Source organism: Cheilinus undulatus, linkage group 8 (assembly GCF_018320785.1).
Source record: "Cheilinus undulatus linkage group 8, ASM1832078v1, whole genome shotgun sequence".
In the NCBI taxonomy this organism is placed as follows: domain Eukaryota; kingdom Metazoa; phylum Chordata; class Actinopteri; order Labriformes; family Labridae; genus Cheilinus; species Cheilinus undulatus.
Window position 1 is genome coordinate 29326326 of NC_054872.1, and position 23076 is coordinate 29349401.

Here is a 23076-nt window from a genome sequence, read left to right on the forward strand (position 1 = left end):
TTTTTTTTTTTTTTTTGTATGTTGTGTTGATGAGTTGTTGCAACTTAAAGTGGTGGCTCCCATCCTTTTTTTTCTACACCCCCCCCCCCCCCCCCCCCCAAGAAAAAAACAGAAATAAAAAATAGGACCTGTTCATTGTCCAAAAAGGCTTGAATGTCTCATGTTTAAAAAGTAGATAATTTACAAGAAAAAAATAAATATTTTTTCTATTTTAAGTCTAAATGTACATAAACCAAAACTTTGAATTTTTGGGATTAAAAAGTCAAAAGACAAGAACTGTTTTCATTTTGTTTGTTTTTGTAAATTTATTAACTTTACAGTGTTGTAAATGTTTGATTGACAAACTCAGCATTTTTTACCTATTGTCAAAAAATATGATTTTTTAAACTCCATATTTAGTTTTTTTCATGTATAACTTATCAAATGCTGAGTTTGTTTCCTGGTAAATATATGACTTTATAACCCTAAAAATACCCCAAAAAAATGTCCAAATTTTCCAAAAAAAAAAAAAAAAAAAAAAGAAAAAAAAAAAACAGATCCTCTTTATTTTTTATCTTTTAGGGCAGCCCTAATACACTGTCATGTATGATTTTTCTAATGATGTTTTTTTTTTTTCTTTTTTTTTTTTTTTAAATATAAGCACATCTAATTTTTGAAATGTCAGGGCACCCAGACCCCAGGATGGGAACCACTGACTTAAAGCATTGCTTTTTATATGTCAGTCTGATCTGAGGTCAAATTAGCCAGAATAACTGTGGATGTACAAGACCTTTAAAGGAAGAATTCACAACTTGGGTAATGCATGTATTTGCTTTCTGGCAGACAGTTAGTTGAGAGGATTGATACCAGTCTTTTTCAGGACAGTAAAGATGAAGCTATAATCACTTACTTTGTTTAGCCCAAAGACAAGAAACAGGAAAAAAAAAGTGAAGCTACACATGATTACTATGGCATGAGAGGTGGGACCCCCCCCCCCCATAAAGGAGGAAAGCTCTCTGGGGCACAGCGCTATGGAGGCCCATGGAGGTCAGCAAAAATAGTCCTGCTTGAAAGAAACAATGGACAATATTTAAATAATAAATTTCTGATAAATGTTGTCAGTAAAAACGTAAACCAGCTCTACATAAAATGATAAGCTTGTTTTTGTACAATTAACATAATGAACTAAACTGCTGGGCTAGTCATTTTGGGCAATGCAAGGATGTTTTTTGTTTTTTTGTTTTTAAGTCAGGATGTTAAAAAAAAGAAAAGAAGGAGGACAAAAGGAGGGAGCTTACTCGAGCATGTGACTAAAACAATATCTTGGCAACAAACACCTCCTTTTAGAACAAATTCAATCCGAGCCAGGCTCAAAACAAGCATATTAGTCAAAAGGTTAGCACCAATGCTTCTAATCAGATCCACATCTGTTGGTATTATTGATTTGTATCTTGCTATGGAAGCATTCAACAGGCCTTTCAGCATTTCTTTGAGCAGACATTATGAAAGCTGTTGCTGGGAATAAAAGAAGAGTTTGTATTTCAAGAACAGCTTAAGACAGACAGGATAAAAATGTATCTCTGAAGATAAAGTTCCTATGAACATTTTTTAGAGGGTTATGAAACTGCCTCTTATGGAAAACAATGGCAAAGACTACCATGAGCAACAGGACTGATTTATTCTGTTGAATTATTTTTCATGTCAAAAACCCCTGCCATGAGGCACAGATGGCCTAGCAGGAAGGTTGTGCCTCATGTATGCAGGTAGCCCCGGTTGAAGTCTGGCCTGCAGCTCCTTTCCCGCATGTCTCTTCTCCAAACTCTAACCCCTGTTTCTGTCTCCATCCACTGTCCTCTTCTCTAAAATAAAGGCATAAAAAATAAAATTAAAACAAAAAGTAAGAAAATTTGTGTTTGGTAGATTATTTCTTAGCTGTAACAATGCTTCTTGGTAATATATCTTATACCACTGGAAAGCCTGTTTATTACCCTTTTAAATGGTGCCACATTTGTAAGGATCATGCATTTGTGGGATGAGCAGCAGAGCTGAGTATCTGGGCTGCACCCATGAAAAATGTGCCAAATCTTCTCTGCCAATGCCAAACAGCTTATTTTGCTGTTGCTACTGACTCTTGTTTTGAGCTTCTGGTACCCCCAGGTGCTGTCAATCAGGTGCCTGACCGGCAGCACCTGTGAGCATGGGCCCTGCTACAGTAGTTGGTAGATCTCTGTTTCAAGAATCAGCATGCCACATTTGACTGATCTGGATAGGGCCTGTGCGATAGGGCAACCTTCAAGCTGGTGTTCCGCAAAACCAAGTTGCGGCATTGTTTGGGGTAAGCCCTAGTGCCATCTCCAAACTTAAGGCCAAGTTCCATATAACGGGGAATATCAGAGACAGGCCGCAAAGTGGGCGTCCCAAGAAGACAACACCCTAAGAATACTGTTTTCTCACCCTGTCAGCAAGAACTCTATCCTCCAAGATGACAACACTTACCCCCACAGAGCAGGGTTAATCAGAGACTACCTCCAGAGTTTGGAAGTGGAGAGCATGGAATGACCTGCTAGCAGTCCTGACCTTAACCCCATTGAACACTTGTGGGATCAGCTTGGTCGTGCTGTTTGTACCAGAGTGACCAACACAACCATGTTGGCTGACCTGCGACAAATGCTGGTTAAAGAATGGGATGCCATCCCACAGCAGTGTGTGACCAGGCTGGTGACCAGCATGAGGAGGTGCCAGGCTGTTGTGGCTGTGTATGGTTCTTCCACATGCTACTGGGCTCCTGTTTGTTAAATGAATAAATTGTTGAATTGCCAATATGTCTTGATTCTTCAAACTTCAATCATCCAATCCACCAAACACCAAACAAGAGTCAATGGCAGAATCAGCTGAGAGTCAGTAGCAACAGCAAAATAAGCTGTTTGGCATTGGCAGAGAAGATTTGGCACATTTTTCATAGGCGCAACCCAGATACTCAGCTCTGCTGCTCATCCCACAAATGCATGTTCCTCACAAATGTGGCACCATTTAAAAGGGCAATTAACAGGCTTTCCAAAGGTATAAGCTTTATTGCAGAGAAGCATTTTTACAACAAAGAAATAATCTAACAAACACAAATATCTTTACTTTTTGTTTTCAGTTTATATCTTAAAAAAAAACCACCAGGGGTTTAGTTTCAAAGTGCAAAACAGGCCTTTCTTTTTCACATTTTCTACAGCACAGATTCAAGTCATACATTCAATTATGGGAAAAAGTAGGAGATTCATTTTCTAATAAAAAGAAAAAAATAAAAATGCACAAGACAAAACCATTAAAGAGCTAAGACCACTGCTTTGTCCACAGGAAGTTACAAAAAAGTGCCAAAAAACATTTCCAAATTAGGTTGAGAATTTTTTTTTTTTTCATTGAGGCATCCTCTGTGGAGAAATTATTCTATTTATTGATGTAGAGCTGGGAAAAATAGATGTTTCCTCGTATTCAGTCTTTGTGCTAAGTCACCTGTCTGAAGCCTCAGGTTTACCAAAAACATCCAAGAGTGGTATCAAACCTTCTCACCTTGTTATTATTTTTTTTAAAAATGGTATCAGTTACATTTACATTTTATGGATCATAGGTATGTGCTGTTGTGTCCTTAGTAAAAATACAAAGATGGGCCAGGCTCAAAGAGAGAAAAGGTCAAACGGTACTGTACTTTGTAACAGTGAAGATTATAAGACCACATCATTTTGAGGGAGAACAGTCACTGGGCAGTGATTTTTTTTTAGCCTGAGCAGTCAAACACAAACAGAAGAGAACAGTCTGGTTACTTGGTTTACATTAAACACCTTTCATAGTTATAAAAGGTCAATGGCTATCATGATAAACTGCAGTTCATATTCACACATACTGTTTGTTACAGTGTGCAAGTCGAAAGAAAATCAGAGGAGGCCAAATGATATAGATGTTCCTAAAGAAGTGTAGCACATTCATGAACATTAGATCAATACCTGAACAGACAAAAACCAAAGCAGGGCCTTCATGTTGGTGAATTCATGGAATGATCGAAGAAGGAGGCGCTGTGGCACATACAATACATCGGCTACATAAGGGATAAAATATCTATACACACACTGTACACTCTCTAGGATACAATTTACTGTACATGATCAACACCACGAGTCATTCTTCTCTCTATAGTAGCTCTGTCTGTCTTCAAAAATAAATTTGAGATAGTTTGCCCCATGTGTGTTTACATTCCCTGCCCCGGAACATTAATGTCTTCCCTCATCAATAAACCTGCAGGACATGATGCAGTGAAAAACAGTCAGTTGATTATTCTATTTAAACCTAAGAGCTGAGGAGCAGGGACACCAACACACTGCTGCTGGATGCTTCATCAAAGTGCTGCTGCTCTGAATACACACATTCAACATGTGACTTTGGACACGCACACACCAAACACACCATCACAGGCAGACTCACACTGTTCCTGAGTATGAACTGTAGGTTTGGCTCTACTCTGAGACAAAATGATGTGTACTCTAGTATAAGTAAGTGAAACGTGCTGATGTAAATAGGTGTTTATTTTTAAGGCCATAGTTTGCGGAAAGAAATCAAGGATTGATCACTATATGGCAAAGTACAGGTTTTCATCAATAGATAAATACTATATCATGTTTTTATGTCATGTCTTGATTTGTGTTTGTATGACGGAGTATCAGAGCCACTTTAAAAACAATTAGGATCTCTTAATCTGATTTTTTTTTTAAATGAATTTTTGAGTTCAGGTAATACATCTAGGAGAAAATAAAAATTTTCTGTTAAGAAGTCATACAATGACAAGAACCAAACCTTAGAATTTTTAAGATTTTTAAACTATAAATAGCCTTTTGTGTGGAATTAAGCCAATTGCCTTGCACAAGTACTAAAGTTTAAGGCCGGGCCCAAATTTAGATTAAATGTCCTACTGCAATTTTCAAATTGAAGAATGTGCAATATTTCTTTAACGTGAAATGTTTGTCAAAATACTACTTGAACCTATTTTTTTGCAGAAGAGATGCTACAACTATATTGTTTTCCCAAACTGTTCAACCTTTGTACAGTTTTTTATTTTACTGGGACTGACCAATAAGGAATTGATTTTCGGTGAGAATCATCACATCATTTGTTTATTTTATATTTATTTATTTGTAAATGGACCATGTACAATAATAAACATAAATGTTGCCATTTGATGCATTTTACCAGAGTTAGCTTTAAGCTAATTTACATCTGCAGTGGCTTGGCAGTTCACAACTAAAACACCATCGGCATCCAGACTTTGAGGAGAGATCGCCATAAACTAAGGCCTTTCAGAGGAACAGCACAAGTGAACAGAATCCAAGATAAAACTTTGCTACAACCAGTATTTGAATTTTGTTTCTGTATATTTAGGACTTCATAAACTTGAAATTTTCAAATATATAAAGTCTTTATTTTTTTTTCTTTTCTTTGAAAGCTCAAAACTTTTGAGTCTGGCCTCTCATAAATTTGCAACTTAATGAACTCAAAAAACAGGGGTGCAAAGTAGAGCCCTGCGCGGGACTGTTTTCTTCATCCCGCTCCCGCTGAATTTCTGACCATTACCTCCCTCACCCGCAACGTGTGTTTCACTCCCGCCCGCACCCGCAAAACCCTGAGAATTCATGCCCGCGCAGTAATAGAGATGCATTGATTTTGTGTCTTCTCCCGTCCCGCAGAAGAAAACACGTCATTTTATAGGCTATCAATAGAGATTCAGACCGGGTGTTGTTCTGGCAGTAAAGGGGAAACAAAAGCGTCCCGGAATACATCAAAAACAAAAAACAGTGTCTTGTGCAAAAACGTGCCAAGAAGATCATGTGAGTGCAAACAACCTATTAATCCAAATGATTAAGAAAAAGAATCAGCTGCACAGAAGCCCGTACAATCGCCCATCGACGGAGAGCATCTCTCTCTCTCACTCTCTCTCTGAGTGGCAGCTGTCAGTCAAATCTGCCGCGTTTCAGCTCCAGGGACAGCTCATTTAGCCACTCTAAGCATAAACATTAACTTTCACGACACAAAAACCCGCTTTTTCAGTTGAAATAATTATTTATGACACTGTACTTGTCTCGCCATTTAGTATTCAGTAGTAGATATTAATCTGTTAGTCAGAGCTTGTCTGCAGAAACAAAACTTGTCAGACTTGCCTTGTTTTCTTTTTCTGTTGTAAAGACCTTGTTTGAGCTTCTTCACTACATCATTTGTTGACTCCATCATCCTGATCCCACAGTGTTTTTTTTTTTTTTGCCGCCTGCTCCCACCCCCAGCAAAGTTCAAACCGCCCGCTCCTTCAATATTTGCTCTGGGTCCCACCGGGTCCCAATGCAGCCCTCTAGTGCAAAGTAACTTCTTACATTTACTCATGTTACTGTAACTGAGTTTTTGTGTACTTGTACTTTTTTGAGTACTTTTTGAAATCAGTACTTTTAGTCTACTTCAGTAAGTTTTAAGCAGAGTAACTCCACATCCCAAACATCTGTTGTACATACACAGCAAAAGCTGGAGCGTGATATCATTTTGGAGCTGATTTTTATTCCTAGAGTTTAGTTTTAACTCCATTCTGAGTGAAATGGTTCTCAGTGTTAGTTCAGATATGTAGAGCCCTCTGATCAAAGCTCTGCCCACTGAGATATCACTCCTGGGGTATGTGGGGTGGAGTTCCCCACCATGACCTTGGGCGGAGTGTTTAGATGTGTTTTTTTATGTGTTTACATGTGTTTATATGTTGCCTGTTGTATATCCCTGCCGGGGTTTTGTTGGTAAAGAGGTGGAATGTTGTTTTTGGTCTTGGACACATTTGCACTATAAGTGAAGTTATCCACTGAGTAAGACTTCCTGTCTGTGACTTTAGGTGCCCCTAAAGGATGCATTGTGCATCAGTATGCATCGCCTTAAAATGAGTTTGACTCCCTGCTTTGTTCTTGCCTTTTCAAGACTTACTGCAGCTCTGTCATACTGTCAAATATTAAACACTTAGAAAGTGTAGTTTAACTATATGTGGTGTAGACCAATAGACACTTTTAAAGTGTTTATTTTTACTCTATTCAAGTTAAATTAACACTGTCAATTTTGATGTGTATTTGACTTTATCTTAGGCTTAGAGGCTTTATTCATCTATTCTCTTGAGGTCTTTGCCAATAAGGAAAGATCATATTTTACTGTATAACTCCTCTGTGGCTATTCAGTAGTTAGAGTAAACTTTGAATTGAATACTTTTCATTTTTACTTGGGTAGACTTATGGACCAGTACTTTTACTTATGTAAATGTTGTTCATAGTAACTGTACCGCTACCTGAGTACAACAGTTATGTACTTTTTCCACCGTGTCAAAAAACGTGTTTCGTTCACATAATAAACAGATCTGTTTTATCATTTATCATTTTCTACTTTTTAAAGTGGCTTTAGTACACTGTCATACATTTGCATTTCGAGTTGCTTTAACTCATATTCTATAACAATAAACATGTCAGATGGGTGAAAAAGGAAATCAAAAATTTACAAATTATAGCATCTTTATGCTCAATTTGATATATTTTACCTTTCTGCCACTAATTAAATCTAGGTCACTGTAGGTGCAGCAGGCAGACATTCTGAGTAAAAATTATTTTGTAAAACCAATACTACACCACCTAACCAGCACCAGTTGTTAGATGAATGAAGATGGAAGATAATTAGAATGAGCTGACAGATTTAAATTAAAGATTATGGATGGATGGATTTGGCTGATCAAAACATAGAGTTACATAAACTAAATTTCATGAATTAAGCCACCTGCGTCATGAAATTAAATTGCTGACAGTGAAAATATTTGTAATAATGATTACATGTTACAAGGTGGCACACAAGCAGGCATTTCAGAACATGAGATAAAACACATGACCATAAGCAAATGTTTATGTAAGTCTTTTCCCAAAGATGAAAGGTAAATGAAAGGTAATATGTGAAAATAGTGGATGATTTGTAGCTATACTGCCCCCAGGTAGCCAAAAACCTATGTTTTAGCTGTTCAGATTCAATTCTACCAAATATTTCTGGCCTTCCAGTCATTAGGCAGCATCTGTTTGACTTTATTAATCAGCATAAAGCAAATATGTAGGGATTTACATTCAGGCCTTTTGACAGCTAGGTCACATCAGCCACACAAACAACCTCAACCAACGCTCTGTCTGACTCAAGAACACACATAGGCATACACGCATAAAGAAAAAGTGGCACAGAGTCCCCTGCTGTGATACTCACACCTGTAACAGTATGAAAAAATGCACTAAACTTACAACAAAAGATAGAAAAGGCAGCACAGATCACATCCAGGCTGACTGAGCATCTTCTTCAAACACAATAGGTCTCTCACTTTGACTTCATCAACATAAACGTCACCATGAACCCAACAAATACAATAACAGTCCAGACATGCTCACTCACTTTCTACACTATGACATCTGGGTCTGTGCTCTCCATGTGATAACAGGAATGGTTGACTTGTCTGCATCCAGCAGGTTTAAGCCACATGATGAAGGAAATCCAGCTCATGATATGTAACACACAGGTTCAATGTCTCTCAGGGGTTAGGGTGTGGCTGCCATTCATACTCAACATTCACGCTGCATTCGTTTTTGCTTTCAGCATTGATTGCACTGATCTCGTGTGTGATACCACTTATGAAGGTGCTCGGCAGTACTTCATCGTAGACATCAGACTTGTGTGAAAGTAAAGAAAATGTAAATACTGAGTAAACTCCTATATTACAGTTGTCTGGATAGAGAGAAAGAGAGGGAGAAACACAAAGCAAACCACAGGTAATCAAAAAACTCCTCCGAAGTTCTCTCAACAGTCAACTTTTCTGTTCAAGCACCTTTCACTCCCAGCACTAGAGTGCCCCTCTATGCTGAGTTTAACCTCCTGAGGGATGAAGGAGGGTTTGGGCAGAGTCAGAGGAGGCTCCTCCTCAGCTCTCTCAGTCTGGTCTCGCTCTGGAGCTGACCAGCGTCTTTTCCGAGTCGTGGGTCTCTCTGGATCACCACAGTGTGTTTTGGTAAGAGCAGCCGTATCTGTTTTCACTGATTCCTGCCTTACGTCTCCACTCCTATAGATCCCCTCTCCTTGTCCTGGAACTAATTCCAATCCCAGTGGCAGATCTGATCCAGTAAGCTGCTCTCTCTCCAGGCGGTCTGCACTGATGGCCTTCATGAGCAGGCCGTTGTTTCGGCCCACAGCGCTTGGACTCGCACTGTTTCTTATTGTGACATCCATGTTCTGACAGGAGTCAGAGAGGTGGCCTGTCTTCATCTTGGTCCCCAAACCCTGGCTGTCAGTTACTGTACCATTCCTTAAGCTGCGCAGGGTCAGTGACACGCACACGTCACCCACACACAGCTTAGCGCAGGACAGCTCAAATAGCTGGGTGGTCCTGTCAGGGCAGCAGGATGACCAGCCTTGACCAAAGACAAAGAAGGGATACTCCACCAGCACCTCCACACACACCTGGAGAAGAACACAGTTTACTGTTAGCTGGATAAACATTAAAATGTGCAGAGAATAAAAGAGAAACGTAAACGCGCTATACACTGTTGTCACTTCTTTTAATAAGACTTGGTAGACTGTGAAACTGAATTGCCTTTTTGGAATAAATAAAGTCATCTGAATTCATAAATTATTATCACCAAAAAGTAGGGCTGTCAAACACATCGAGCAATTAACTCAAGTTCAGGTGGGCAACAAAGTCAAATCCTGCCATATAATTAAGATCTGCTGATCTCATGCAAACCCCCCTTAGCTTACAGCCAGCTGATTTGCACCAAGCATGTTAGTGACTATTGCATTCATGCTGACATATTTAAACTGCTCTGGCCTGGCTACGCTTTGCTGCTCCCTCTGCAAGCAGCTTCTTGCAACCCTCCTCCTCCACCCCAGCTCCTCCTTTATTATCTTTCTGACTTAATCAGTGCCATTCTGTTGTCACTGATGCCTGCTCTGATCTGGGTTTTCTGCTGCTTTTCACTCTGCCCCAGTCTTTCCTTGTGGGAACAGGAAAGGCAAAACATGTGCAATTCTTGCTTGATGCTTTCCACGTAAGCTTGTGGAAGGGCAGGGGTGTCCTAGTACAGCCACACTGTCAAATATAAGTAACAGCAATAAGAACTATTAAATAACAGCTAATAAAGAAACATTTTCACAGAATACCTGTGGTTAACTGTGATTAATCTCCGCATTTAAACTGTTTTTGTTTCATTTAGGTTTTGTACTGTCTTAAACAAGAACTAGAACTTTTTTATGGATTGAAAAGAAAATAAAGGATGGATAAAAAAGTAAATATTTGATAACAGAGGCTACAGATGTTTTTTTTGACTTGTCTGCTGAACTGTGTGCAGTGGTTTATAAGTGAAATGAAACCTTAAGGCATAGCGGCATATTTATTTTACAACACTGAGGCTTCAGGGAAAGGTTGCAGTAGCTTTACTAAAATGTGCTGAAAGGGACAATAAAGCATACAAAGCATCACAATTGATAAATAAATGAATGCACTAATTATATACCTCAATTAATCACAATTAATGCATTAATGAAGACAGCCTTGCTATGAAGACATCTGTACAAGATAAGGTATTTTTTTGTTATTTTGCTGTGCCTAAGCACTTGTTTTAGAGCAATATTTTAAAAACCTGGTAACAAGGGCTTATCAGCAGGTAGAGCAAACCCCCTACAAGCACAAACTAATACAGTCTGAGAAACAAATGGGAAGGACAGCAGACAAAAATGAGGCTGGGCTGCAGATGTGATTCAAAACAGCTAAATTTTTAATTCCAGCTCTATCTAGGCATTTTAGCAAACCTAATTTTACCTCTTGACGTGGGGTAATATTCAGAAAAATCACCTAGAATGATTACGTTTATATCCTGCAACTGGACTGTGACTGGTGTAGTCTTATTGCTCATAGCTGACCTGATTTGAAACTGACATAGTATGTCCAGTGGCCACCATCTTTGTTCTTCGCTAAGGTTCCATTAACAACATTTAACCCACCTGATGTCACATTAAAAGTTGTAAATACTCAAATTCAGTAGGGATGAAACGGAAGCTTCTGGCAGCAAACAAAACATAAGCTAACAGAAAAATACTTATGCTTTTCCTTCTCTGAAAAGTCAAAATGCATGCTGGGAATACATAGTCTACTTTAGACCCTGGCCAATATACTGGCACAGATGATGGACTTGATTTCTGTAATGCTAAGAGCTTATTACATGACAAGGATAAGCATGACACAAGCTACAGTTACCAGTACCCTAACAGCCTCTTGACAGACTTTAAAATCAACGGGGGGGGGGGGTCTAACCTAAAATCATCATAAATCTGTAAAAGATTGATGAATGATGGATAACTTGCCTGGGCTTTGAGTTCTCCCACAGAAAACTGAATGATCACTGCGTTTGGACTCTGCCCACTGTCGATCCGCTCTACTGTGCTGGAGTCAATCTTCAGTTCATTGCTGATTTCAGCACTCTGGATGAAGTCCTCTGTCTTCAGGTCCTCCACTCGTTTCAGCTCCCCATCAGCCAGCTGGATGATGGAGCCTCTCATGAAGAAAGGAGGCAGTGCCACAGGTGAAGATGAAGAGGATATGGAGGGGGAGGCTTGAATGGAAACTGGGGTGGGAGTGGGGACAGGAGCGGGTGTTGGGGAGGGAGCTGCCACCACAGCAGGGGCCGGGTTTGAGGGTGGGACCGGCAGCGCTGGTGTCTGTGCAACAGCAGGGGGAGGGTGGCTTCCATCCGGCCCAAGCGCTTCACACTTGGACAGGGCTGTGGCCAGATAGGCATGAGGCATGGCGGTGGATATCTGAGGAGTGGTGGTGGCAGTCAAGGCGCTAACAGAGCGGCTGACCTCAACCTCTGTGCCGTTGTTTGTGCCGCTGACTGGGATGAGAAGGGACTGGCCACTGGGGATGACAAGGTGTTGGGGCAGTGTGGCGTGGTAGCTGACAGCATGCTGGTTTGTGTTGGTGATATAACCAATGATTGAAGGCTGTGTGGAGGAGTAGAGACTGGCCGGTAGCTCCTCTGACGGTAGAGTTGTCTGGATGACAGTGTGAGGAGTAACAGACTTCACCACCTCTGATGAAGAAAGGGAGGTGAAAGAGGAGGATCTGGATACTGGTTTCCCCAAACAGATGCCTCCTTTCTCAGTCTGGACCAAGGAGATCTTATTTGGGCCAGCATCTCGTTCAGCACCGTGGTTTGGTTGGGCAACCAGAACCAGGGAGGTCTGGAGTCCTGCAGGGTTTTGGGAATAGTCTGCAGGCAGAAGGATATGTCTGGCCTCATAGCTCTGGACCTGCTGATGGTTTCCCGGCTGACTTGGCGTTTTAGTATGTTTGACCACCTCCAATTCCCCGTTCAGTGCACCTTTAGCATGCCCATCTGCTTTCTTTCCTACTGAACCATCTGCATACTGAACCAGTAGCTGTGAGGGAGCCAAGGTGAGCGTTTGTGGGAGGACGGCTGTGTGAGGGTGCAGCTGGAGGTGGGCTGTGGATGGAGTGACTGCGTTTCCACTGACAGTGAGAGGAGTCCTGCTGTCCAGATGAATGTACTGGCTGGTGACTTGGGGAGAGCTTGGGAGCGACACAGGAGTCAGTTCAGTGGGAGAGACCGCTATCTGAAACTGCTGCTCCCCTTTGGCATTGGTGGGAGAGATGAGGGCGGTGGTGTAACTATCCAGCTGGGGCTGCTGTCCTATGTTGGAGCTGTTAGGTGCAGTGGTAGCATTTGTTGAGATGATGTGAGAGGAGATGTAGCCTGCATAAGGCCCGGAGCTTATGAACTGAACATTGGGTCCCAGCTGAGCAAACTGGATTGCTCCAGCCTGCTGGGGAAGGGCTGCTGGGTAAACTGCAGGCAGAGAAGCCAGGGGAACAGCAGATAAAGGAGTGGCTGGGGAAGAGACAGAGTTTGAAGGAGAAGAGGATGAAGCAGAGGACATGGGACATCTCGGACTCTCTGCGTCCCTGGATTTGCAGCGCTCACTGGCGACACTTGCCAGCCACGCCAGATTCTCTGTGTGGGCACTGTCAGCCACCACTGCAGTTGGAGGTGTCGCTGTAGCCACCACCACTGGCCTCTGCTCCAGAGCCAGGATCTCCCGCTTCTTCGGAGGAAGGCATCCATTACTACGCTCCTGGTTGGATTTCATTGTGCCAGTGTGGATTTAATATTCCCAGGCAGCCCTTCTAAAGCTCTTCTTATTGTGTCTTTCTGCCTCTCTTACCTTGAGTAGATGGTTTGGTGCAGGAGCTGGCCTCTCTGGTTGCTGTGCGGCCCTGGCTCTCTTAGTGTTTAGTGGCTGACAGCTCCAGATCGCAAATCAGACAAGATGGAGTCATTCCAGCTCACAGAATGAGCTCCAAAGACTTCATGAGGAATCATCTCTGATTAGTCCACCTCGTCCACAATTTCTGCAGGAATCTGAAAACAAAGAGAAGCTCAAATCAAACACTAAGGTAAGATAAAGAGGAAGTTATAGGCCTAATAACTTTACATATGTAAATAACATGTTGACCTTCTTAAAAGTCCTCTGTGTTGTATCCATAAAGATACACTGACTAAAATTCATTTCAGTCTTATTTGTTAAATTTAGCAGCAGAATTAGCTCATTTAGGCCTCTGTTTTACAGTTTATTCACATAATGCAGATACAAACACAAAGCCCTGCTTCTGAGTTTTAGTTGTTGTTCTTTGTTTTGCCACAAGGTGGTACCAAGCACAACTGCTGCAGCTGATAAGTGTTTTTCTGATGCACTTGACATGTAGGCCAAATTCTGTATACGTTTCTCCAAGATCAACCCCTTTTGAGATGCACATCTAGAGGATCTTATCTGTCAGGGCTCAGCCTGCCTCTCCATGTGTAATGATGTATGACATACAGGAAAGTACAGTGCAATGTTGTATGTCATCATTTACATAACGTGGAAGGGGCTCTTTCATGTTTCCAACACCAGACAGGAGTTTCCTGAACTGTGGCGTTTGTGTGCATGGGTGTGTGTGTGCAGGGTTAGTGTATGTGAGTTGCTGTTGGCTGTTATCTTGCTCCAGGCTCTAGGGTAAGAAAGCAGAGCAGACTGAAAGAAAAACAGTACATAGTAACAGCCTCAGAGGAGCTTGAGCTTTTGTCTTTGTTTCAACACTCCTCAGCCTTATGTTGAGTCAGTGGGTCTGTTGTAAATATAACATCCACCTTCAGACAGGAACTCTGGGTCAGTGAGCACTTCAGAAAATATGAAGTAAAAACAATATGGCTGTAAATTTGATGATGGAACATTCTGCAAGAAGTGTATATGGGCTTTTGTAATGCTTTGAGCCAATTTGAGAGGTGTTTCAAAGTTCAAGGGAATGCAAAGTGGACAACAAACAATGACTGAGTAGGCCCCTTTTTTAAGACTAACTGAGGCAGAGTTGAATGAAACAAGCTTTTATTCCCAGCCTGGTTGGCTGAACTCATGATGTGTTCAAGGTAGGTTGGTGGTGTCCAACTATGTCAACAGGCCAAAAAGTAGCTAGATGAAAAGATGTTCAAATATACAGTCACTTGTATTATAGATACAAATGCATGCATGTTCACATAGATAACACATGCACATATGAGCGACATTTATTCATGCAACACCAACATGCAGCTTTTTTCTTTGCTTTTTCACAGTTTTTTCCTCAGATTGGCCGCTCTTCCCTGCAGGCTTATCTGTGGGTCAATGCACACCACTCCGAGTTGTTCATTAGCCAGAGGCACCACAGAGATGGAGTGTATGACACACACTCTCACACATCCATCCATTCAATCCTCTCCCCCTAAATACCATTCAGAGGAGCCAGGCTAATAGACAGTGCTAAATTGTATTTTCATATCATAGAGGAGGTAGGCTACAGCGGGCTACCACAGACGTGTTACATAAAGACAGAAGAGGAAAAAAAACACAGGAGGCGACCTTGGTCAGTTCTATTTGGATGCATCTACATCTAATGCTGGCTCTCACAAGGTCACTGCATCAGAAAGCACCAAACACCGTGTGCAATATGCATTTCATCTAACCATAAATTCTGGTAGTTCAAGCATATGTAACAAAGGAGTAGAGCAGCAGAGCTGGAAAGAAACAGAAACAGAGAGCGAGGGGGAGGAAAGGGAGAGAGGCAATGTAAGATGACAGATAGAACTGTGTAGAAAGAGGACAGGGAGTAAAGGCGGGAGGATTAAGAGTGAGAAAGCAGGAGAGAGAGAGAGAAAGAGAATGGGGAATGGGGAGAAGAAGATAGTGCTGCCTCTCCTGACCCATATTGAGCAGCGCCTGCAGCATCAGAGCACCATAGCCCCCACCTTGCAGAGAGATCCCCGATCAGCAACACAGCCACCGCTACAGCCTGAGCTACAGTGTGCAGCATCGCTCAGTGGCAACAACCCCACCTCAGCTACAGCGTGTCAACACTGGAATGACATCACATCTAAAGCACAAGTGTGATCCTAGCAGAGAGGACGACACAGCAAGGATGCTCTGATTTCCAGTGCCACAAAAACATACCATTACTGTCAAGATACGACTGAACGCTCCAAAAGAAAGAAGGCGTCTTTCCTCTCCTCGTATGACCTGTGTGCTGCACTATCTGAACATCTCACACACACACACACACACAGCTCAGCAGCCAAAAGCCTCTCTCAATTTTCCAGCCTATTATTAGAACAGTGACACTGACAAACATACGGTCCATGTGATGCTATGGAGAACAAAGGCAACCCTTCAAGACATGACACACTAAACACAGGAGCCCTGAGTCAGTCTCCTGGCCCGGGACTGTCACCTCTGAGACATGTATGGAGGGATGACAACACTGAGAGGGAGAGATGGAGGGGGGTGACGCTCATCACTCTGATGATTTTCAGCTCAGACTGAATGTTAGAGCCAGCCCTGCATGTGATCCTCTTTGGTTACTCCCACGTATAAAAAAAAAGCTTCACAAACCATAGAAATAGACTTGTGTAGCGATGTGTGTCAGCCATCACTGAAGCCCAGAAGAGATGTTTTTGTTCATTCAACCTCCTCTCTGTTGTCTCCAGGTGAGAGACCCCCAGCGGAGTTACATCTCCTCCCTCTTACGCAGCAGTTGCCAGCTTCTCCAGTCCCCCACCTCCTCTCCTTCCGCTTGAGGCTTCTCTCATGTTTCCAGAACCACTACTTACTCCTCGGATTGATCCACAGCTTCATAGCAATAACATTTCTCTGCAGCAGTATGATGCAGTGAAGCGATACAAAGGCAACAAAATTATTTAGTGGTAGTGTCCTAATATGTTGCTGCTCATACCAAAAAAGCTAATGCAAGGTGAAAAACCTGTTGTAAACACTGCTATGCATCATGTTTCACCTGCCTGACCAGTCATAGATACACAGTGAATATCCTGTAAAGCAAATGGCTATATATAGAGTACAAAAACATCATTATCAATCCGAGCACTGGAATGAAACAGAGGGGGGAGGTACTACGGAGGACAATATGTACGTGCATATATGTGAGTATGGCTGCATATAAATAGGACCTCCCCTCTAGCCTGTTTCATACACAGTCGCTTTAACCACAGAGCAGATCAATACAGCGTACTGCTTTATCTAATACCCAAAAGAGCCATTTTACTGCCCCATCTATGTACAAACGGGGTTCCTGTTCCTTTAAGAGGCGGACCAACTGTGTAGCAGACTAAAGCAGACAGTAAGAACAGGCAGCGGGTTTCGACCGTTTGTCTTCACAATGACTCCAGAGTTCTGCATCAGTGCTTGACACACAACCGATCACACGGCGTACGAGCAAAGCAAGTGTGCAGGCGTCACTCTCAGCAGGCAACTCCACAAACAAATAGGGTCAATGCTGTTGAAAGCCACAACTGTGACTCTGGACACAAACGCTGTGACTGTAGCCTCTAGGGGCTTCACAGTGACAGTGAGATGAGTAGCAGGGCATAAAATACTACTATGGCACAAATCAAGAAGAAAAGAGACAAACCACCCCCCCTCCTCCACCTCCTCCCCTCCTCTGGTTAGAGTACTAAGAATAGCTCACCAGTCTCTCCACAGCCACTGCTTGCAGAGCATGTCCAAGGATTCTTCCTGCCTCTGTATGTGTGTCTGTGTATGTGTGTTGGAGACGTGTTTCCTAGGACTCTTCTTCCTGAATCTCTCCTTTGTGCCGCTCTCCTCTCCTGGAGCCTGTGCTGTTGCTGCTCCAGCTCTGCCTTCCTCTCTCTCTCTCTGGGCTGTCTGGTTTGGAGGCTACGCTGCCCCTGCAACGGGCTGACGATGAAGGAAGTTCCCCACTGCTGAAGCAAACACCAAGTCCTGCGTTCAAGGCTGCTCCAACGTGTGTTATGCAAGGCCACCAGACCGCCAGCTCCCTCTCTGCCTGGCTGCTTCTCTCTCTCGCTTTCTCTCTCTGTATTTCTGCCTCTCTCCCTTTCCCTCTCTACCTCCCTCCTCTTTCTTTCTCTCTCTCTCGGTACTCCACTGACACAGCTCCTCCCCCAGCCAGCCTCATCAGCCGCATCAGGTATTCATTCAAAAAAACACACTCTACTTGGCTAAGCGCCCAGACTACGCTCACACAACGAGGGAAGGAGGGGGAGGGAGCAACAGACGGAGGGGAGGGTGAGGGAGGGAGAGTGAGAGTGAGAGAGAGCTGGAGATTCAGAGAGGCTTTGCTCAGACAGTCATACTGCATGAATGTGAATAACTGTGGGATATTCGCATTGGCTTACACATGCAGAGACACTAACACATATGCACAAACACAAACCAGCACAGGATTAAATTGTTCAGTGTGTTAGCACGTCAAAGCTGTTTTAATGCACGGCTTCGTTCTTGTTCATTTTCATATGCACTTTCCCCAGTTGAGGCAAATCTCTTTCTAATCTGCCCTGCGAGCTGCCCTACAATTATAGTCTTCACAGCTGCAAAGTGACTCGGAGTTGCCTGCCACTGCCCCCTTCCAGGTTTACCCAGGCCTCCCCAATCTCTTCCCCAGAGATATTTCCCTCTGTGCGGGCAGGCAGTGCTGATAAACACCCCGCCGCCCAGCCACTTGGCACTGGGGCCCTTCTCACCCGAGGGGCCTCTTCCTTATCCCGCATAGCACAGAGCAGAGAGAGCCTGGCTGCAGACAAGCACTCACCAATGACAGGGCCAGCCACCTTCAGCTCTTCTGCAGGCAAAACAAGCAGTGTCTCCTCAATCTAGACTGCAGACTGGGGAAAGCAAGGAAAATGCATCAAATCAGATAACACTTGTAATACAACAAGCTTGGGAAATAGTAGTATAGTAACTTAAGCTCCACCTTTCTCGTATCTGCATCTTTCAGTAAGAGGCATGATGTGAGTATCTGAAAGGGATGTCTCTGTAGTAGCAACTAAATGGCAAAAAGATGATAACTCTTTGAAATGGACTATAAAACATGTAATTTCAGTATTTTCAGTAATTTAAAAGTTATTTTGTCATCCTTTGACATGCCTAGCCTTGGACAGGCTAAAACTAAGGCTGAGCAGCAATTAATCAAAGTTTAGATTAAATTTCACTATGGCCTACTGCAATATACAAATTGGCAGGAGGTGCAATACTTCTCTGACCTGAAATGTGTCATATTACAAGTTTAATACTTTTTTGTCAAGTATCTTTTTTGAAAAATAGTTCACAAAAATCCCACCTTCCTTATTTTTGAAAATGTTTTTCTTAATCAAAACGAGAATAAAACTAAAATGATTATTCCCTTCAATACAACAACATTATGGCTGTTAAAGGTTATAATTTTAATTGTGAATAATCTCAGAATTTCTGTAGTTGATCACGATTAATCACACCCTCATTATCACAATTTAAATTTGCACTATCTTTCATTCAAACTGTTTTTGGATTTTCCTACTAGTACAAAGTAACAGGGTTGACTTCCTGTTTGGACTCAAACCTGCTCATATAGATTTGAACTTGAATTTAACCATGGAAAAAGGATTTTTTTATGGATCTTAAAGGATTTAATGGAATGAAAAATGGTAAATGTTTGATCATGAACAGTGGAAGTGGCTTTTGATTTGTCTACTGAACTGTCTGAGGTTTTAACAGTGAGTTGAGACATTTACAAAATCTGACATTAAATTTAATACTTTCATACCTTTTTCAAGACTTCAGATTTTATCGCATATTCCATTTCTTACCCATTTCATCAACAACACAGTTTTGTAGCAATCTTTTGTATAGCACATTGAGTTTCCATTTGTATGAAATGTGCCATATGGGCAAAATTGAACTGAATTAATTCTGAGATAAAAATGTAACAGAGAAAAAATGCCAGTGATTTCTTGTTGCAGCATGCAAATTAAGCTTTCAAAGAGCATCTTGAGATCAGATTATGAGAACAAAAAACAACTCAATTTGACACCACAAGTATCTGTCAATACAGATACAGCTCTAAACAATTCATTTCAAATTTGCAATGAGTCAAAATAATTGCAATTACATATTTTTCAAAACCATTCAGTTCAAACTCCCTTGACTAATACTACACACAAAAACACATAAACACACAAAACCACAGATCTTGACCAACTAAAGCCATGGTATGTGACTCACCAGCTGCTAGACATGGGAACAAAAAACATCATTGCACAGGTGGGACAGCCACCTCTTCACTGTGGCTCAAGTCCCTTCAAATAAGCTGCAAGGTTCATGTAAACCTCACACACTATATAATCCTCAAAGCAGCAGATAGCAAAGAAATAATAATAATAAGACATTGTGGAGCATTAAGTGCATCTAGTAGAGACTGTGGCTTCTCTGACTTGACATGGCTCCCTCTGCGTTCAAGGTCAGAATTAATGTCAGCCAAGCAAGCTCATATAAGCTTTCCAGGGAGAATTCACAAATCCAGCTGGTGTAATTGCATGGAGCAGAGTGTTCAGTGTACTGAGTAAATCAAGAGTGAGCACACGAGAAGGCACAGATGTCAACTCTGTCTTCCTGTTTCTAGCTTGATCAAAGGCTTCCCCTGCATTTCTGGCATGGTAAATCTGTAGTGCTTCAGCTATGTAACGAACATGATCATTCTTCCCAGCTGTAGTGTGGTCACAATGGTGCAAAAGTACAGCACATAATAGTAAATACATGTCACTGCAAGTGTACAAGATGTAAAGCACTGACAGGGTCAAGTCTTGCATTTAAGACAGGTGTGGTGCTGGTTCAGGGACACAATGTCCATGTTATGCAAATGACAACTACACAAAGAAAATCAGAACAGACGTGCTGAGTTTTAACATTTCCAAAAATGCCCTATTGCTCTAAGAATCTTTACAATTTAATGGATATGACTCATGTTATTTGTAACTAGAAAAGCACTCGGAGAGCGCAGACCTCCACCATTAACCCTATCTCCCAATAGTGAAGAATCCTTTAAAAAGTTCCTGGATCCATCCCCATGTGCCCCCCCCATGGCATTCGTCAATTACTCCCCGGTGGGATGGAAACACGGTGAGGCAAAGCATTGGCTTCGCTATGGGTGGACTGTCATGGTGGAAGCATTGCCTGCCGGTGCCAACAGATGCACTGACAGTCTCACCCATGGTCTCACTGGACGACTGGAAGTCATGGCAGAGGGTGAATATTCCTCTATTCCTCCCAGCATTGTGAGTATTCTCGCTACAATTCGCTGTCTTTCTTTCTGTTGCGCTCCGACTCGTCTCCTCGACCAGGCGTGCGTCTTTCAAACTCTTAAAACTCCAAAACTTGAATAGAAACACATGTCCGCCATCTCCTGGTGTAAAGTGGTAACAGTGCAGACCTCCGCCATAGCCCTATCTCCCAATAGTACAGAATCCTTTAAAAATTCCTGGATCCAGATGGTGATCCGGATCACTCCCAAAATCTATCAGAAATCAGTTCTTCCTTATGCCATTTCTGACATTTCCTGAAAATTTAATCAAAATCCATCCACAACTTTTTGAGTTATCTTGCTAACAAACTAACAAACTAACTAACAAACTAACAAAACAACAAACCCACCTGATCACATAACCTCCTTGGTGGAGGCAATGATAGCATTAGTCATACAATAAGATGATCTTTTGCACCTGTCTTGACCATAATTCTTTTTGGTTGTTTTACTGAAAAATCTCAACATTGCTGTGTTTCATAACAACAATGAACAACACTCTCTGTTACAAGAGCTATTCCACATGATCTTACACCACCTAAAGCTGCTGAAGTCCCCTGTGAATACATGTATGTCCCCCATAAGTAGGCAAATATCATTATAAAGACTGTCTCTGACAGAACTCATTCCAACTGACCTGAATTAGATCCAAATCAATAGCAGAAATTCACCCATCTGTTTGAAAGGAATGATTTCTTATGCTCAGTCTGTTATTATCTGCATCCCTCCAGTGATGGGAAGTACACAACCTATTTTATAAGTTCACCAAAAGATTCTTTTCAATACTAGTATTTGCTGATTATTGTTGTCTAACCTGTAAGAGGGTTTTTGTGGGCCTATCTGCATTCTCCTGTGCTGTTTACACATAAAAAGAGAGAGTGCTGGGAACTATCCAAGAATTATGTCATCTAACAAAAATTAAATATACTGAAGGTGTACGTCCTTCTTATTAGAAGTGGTAGTGAGAAGTGTAGTATGAATGGGTATAACAATAGTAGGAATATTTACAGTTATAAAAGTAAGGACTAAACAATGCATACATTCTTTCTTTTACAAACTTACAGCGGTCTCTGCACACATCACTATTTTCTTTCTACACTCATTCACAGTAGCCTCCAGCAGGAAAAAGTGAAACATGAGTGGGCTCCAGCTGCTTCAGGTTTTAACACTGCATGAAAATTACTGTGAAGAAAAATACTAGTTACAGTCCAAGTTCCGGGGTTACTTTTCTAACCACAATGTCCTTGCAAATCTGTAAAGATTAATCATATTACCTTGAAAGTGTTCCTGATCCGGCCAACAATTATCCAAGCATCGTTACCCACAGTCTGCTCTTTATCTTCACCATTCAGTCCCTTGGGCTGAAATGAACCTTCTGTGCGCAGCAGACATGTCCAGACATGTAACTCTGATCATATGTTCACACAGGACACTGAAAGCATGATGTAACGGTCATATTTAAGAAACAAAAATGTTTATAAAGTCATGTGTCATACTGAGAATTTCAGGATTCTTGGAGTCTGAATTTTGAAGCACCTCAAGGAACGCGTGTTTACATAAACAGCACAGTTAGGGTCCAAATTTAACTGATAGCTGGAGATACTAATAAAGTTTAAAACAACGGTGAACTAGGCTCTTCCCAAGTTATAAGACAAGCGAGGGTCTCCCTATCCCTGACGTGAAACAAAGAGGAATAAGGGCAGCACTAAAATGAAAGTAAAAGTATTGTTACGTAATTATTGCATCAGTGAAAATTTGTGGAGCATTACGTTGATTAAAAAAAAAAAGCGTAATAACTGAAAGACTGCGAGTGAGAAAACGAGACAAAACTAACCCCTCAACAAGCTAGCAAGCAAGAAAACTAATATAGCTTTCTATCAAGATACACCAATGTGAAACAAGATGAAATACGGCATGCCAATTATTATTGACAAATGTGCCCCTAAATATATTAACTATTTTTTTCTTGGCTTAGGCTTTTTAAGTAGAAAAATATATACGCGAGCATTTCAGGGCAGCCCAAATACTTTCTCACCTTATTTAGTGGACTAAACCATGTTGAACGTTTTTTGGAGGGTCTTAACATGCTCTGATGAAATTATATAAACTTCATATAGTCACTCAAAAGATATCACTTTCTTTAGTTCGTTAGAGTCACAATGATTTTTCTCAGCCAATCAGTAGAGATCTGTCAACGTCAAAGCACCTGACCAATCAGCAGCTCTAAAACTTCCTGTTTCCTCCAGAAGTCGAAAAATGCTGTTTTACATCTCGTTTGGTTCTTAAAAATGGCTGTAAAATAATTGATAACCGTGATAAGTTGATGAAACTCACACATT

General features: G+C 41.6%; 1 protein-coding gene across 6 annotated transcripts; it reads right to left on the minus strand.

Annotated features, from left to right (window-relative positions):
• Nucleotides 1-3067: 3067 nt before the first annotated feature.
• Nucleotides 3068-22150, minus strand: LOC121513624 (ataxin-1-like). 6 transcript variants are annotated; one of them, XM_041793494.1, is made up of 6 exons: nucleotides 22012-22109; nucleotides 21800-21919; nucleotides 18215-18287; nucleotides 17111-17366; nucleotides 11404-13481; nucleotides 3068-9504 (listed from the first exon to the last, which is right to left on the minus strand). In XM_041793494.1, exons 5-6 carry the CDS (start codon nucleotides 13207-13209, stop codon nucleotides 8848-8850), a joined length of 2463 nt encoding a protein of 820 aa, XP_041649428.1. In that variant the 5' UTR covers nucleotides 13210-13481; nucleotides 17111-17366; nucleotides 18215-18287; nucleotides 21800-21919; nucleotides 22012-22109; the 3' UTR covers nucleotides 3068-8847. The 6 variants fall into 6 exon arrangements, with proteins under 6 accessions (XP_041649428.1, XP_041649430.1, XP_041649431.1 ...); XM_041793496.1 differs by lacking the exon at nucleotides 17111-17366; XM_041793497.1 differs by lacking the exons at nucleotides 17111-17366; nucleotides 18215-18287.
• Between the last annotated feature and the right edge of the window lie 926 nt (nucleotides 22151-23076).

Coding starts and splice junctions, on each gene's coding strand:
- LOC121513624 (XM_041793498.1), bottom strand. CDS start 13,209: ATGAAATCCAACCAGGAGCGTAGTAATGGATGCCTTCCTCCGAAGAAG. Junction 9,505..11,403: donor TGGGAGAACTCAAAGCCCAG/GCAAGTTATCCA, acceptor GTTCTTCTCCAG/GTGTGTGTGGAGGTGCTGGT.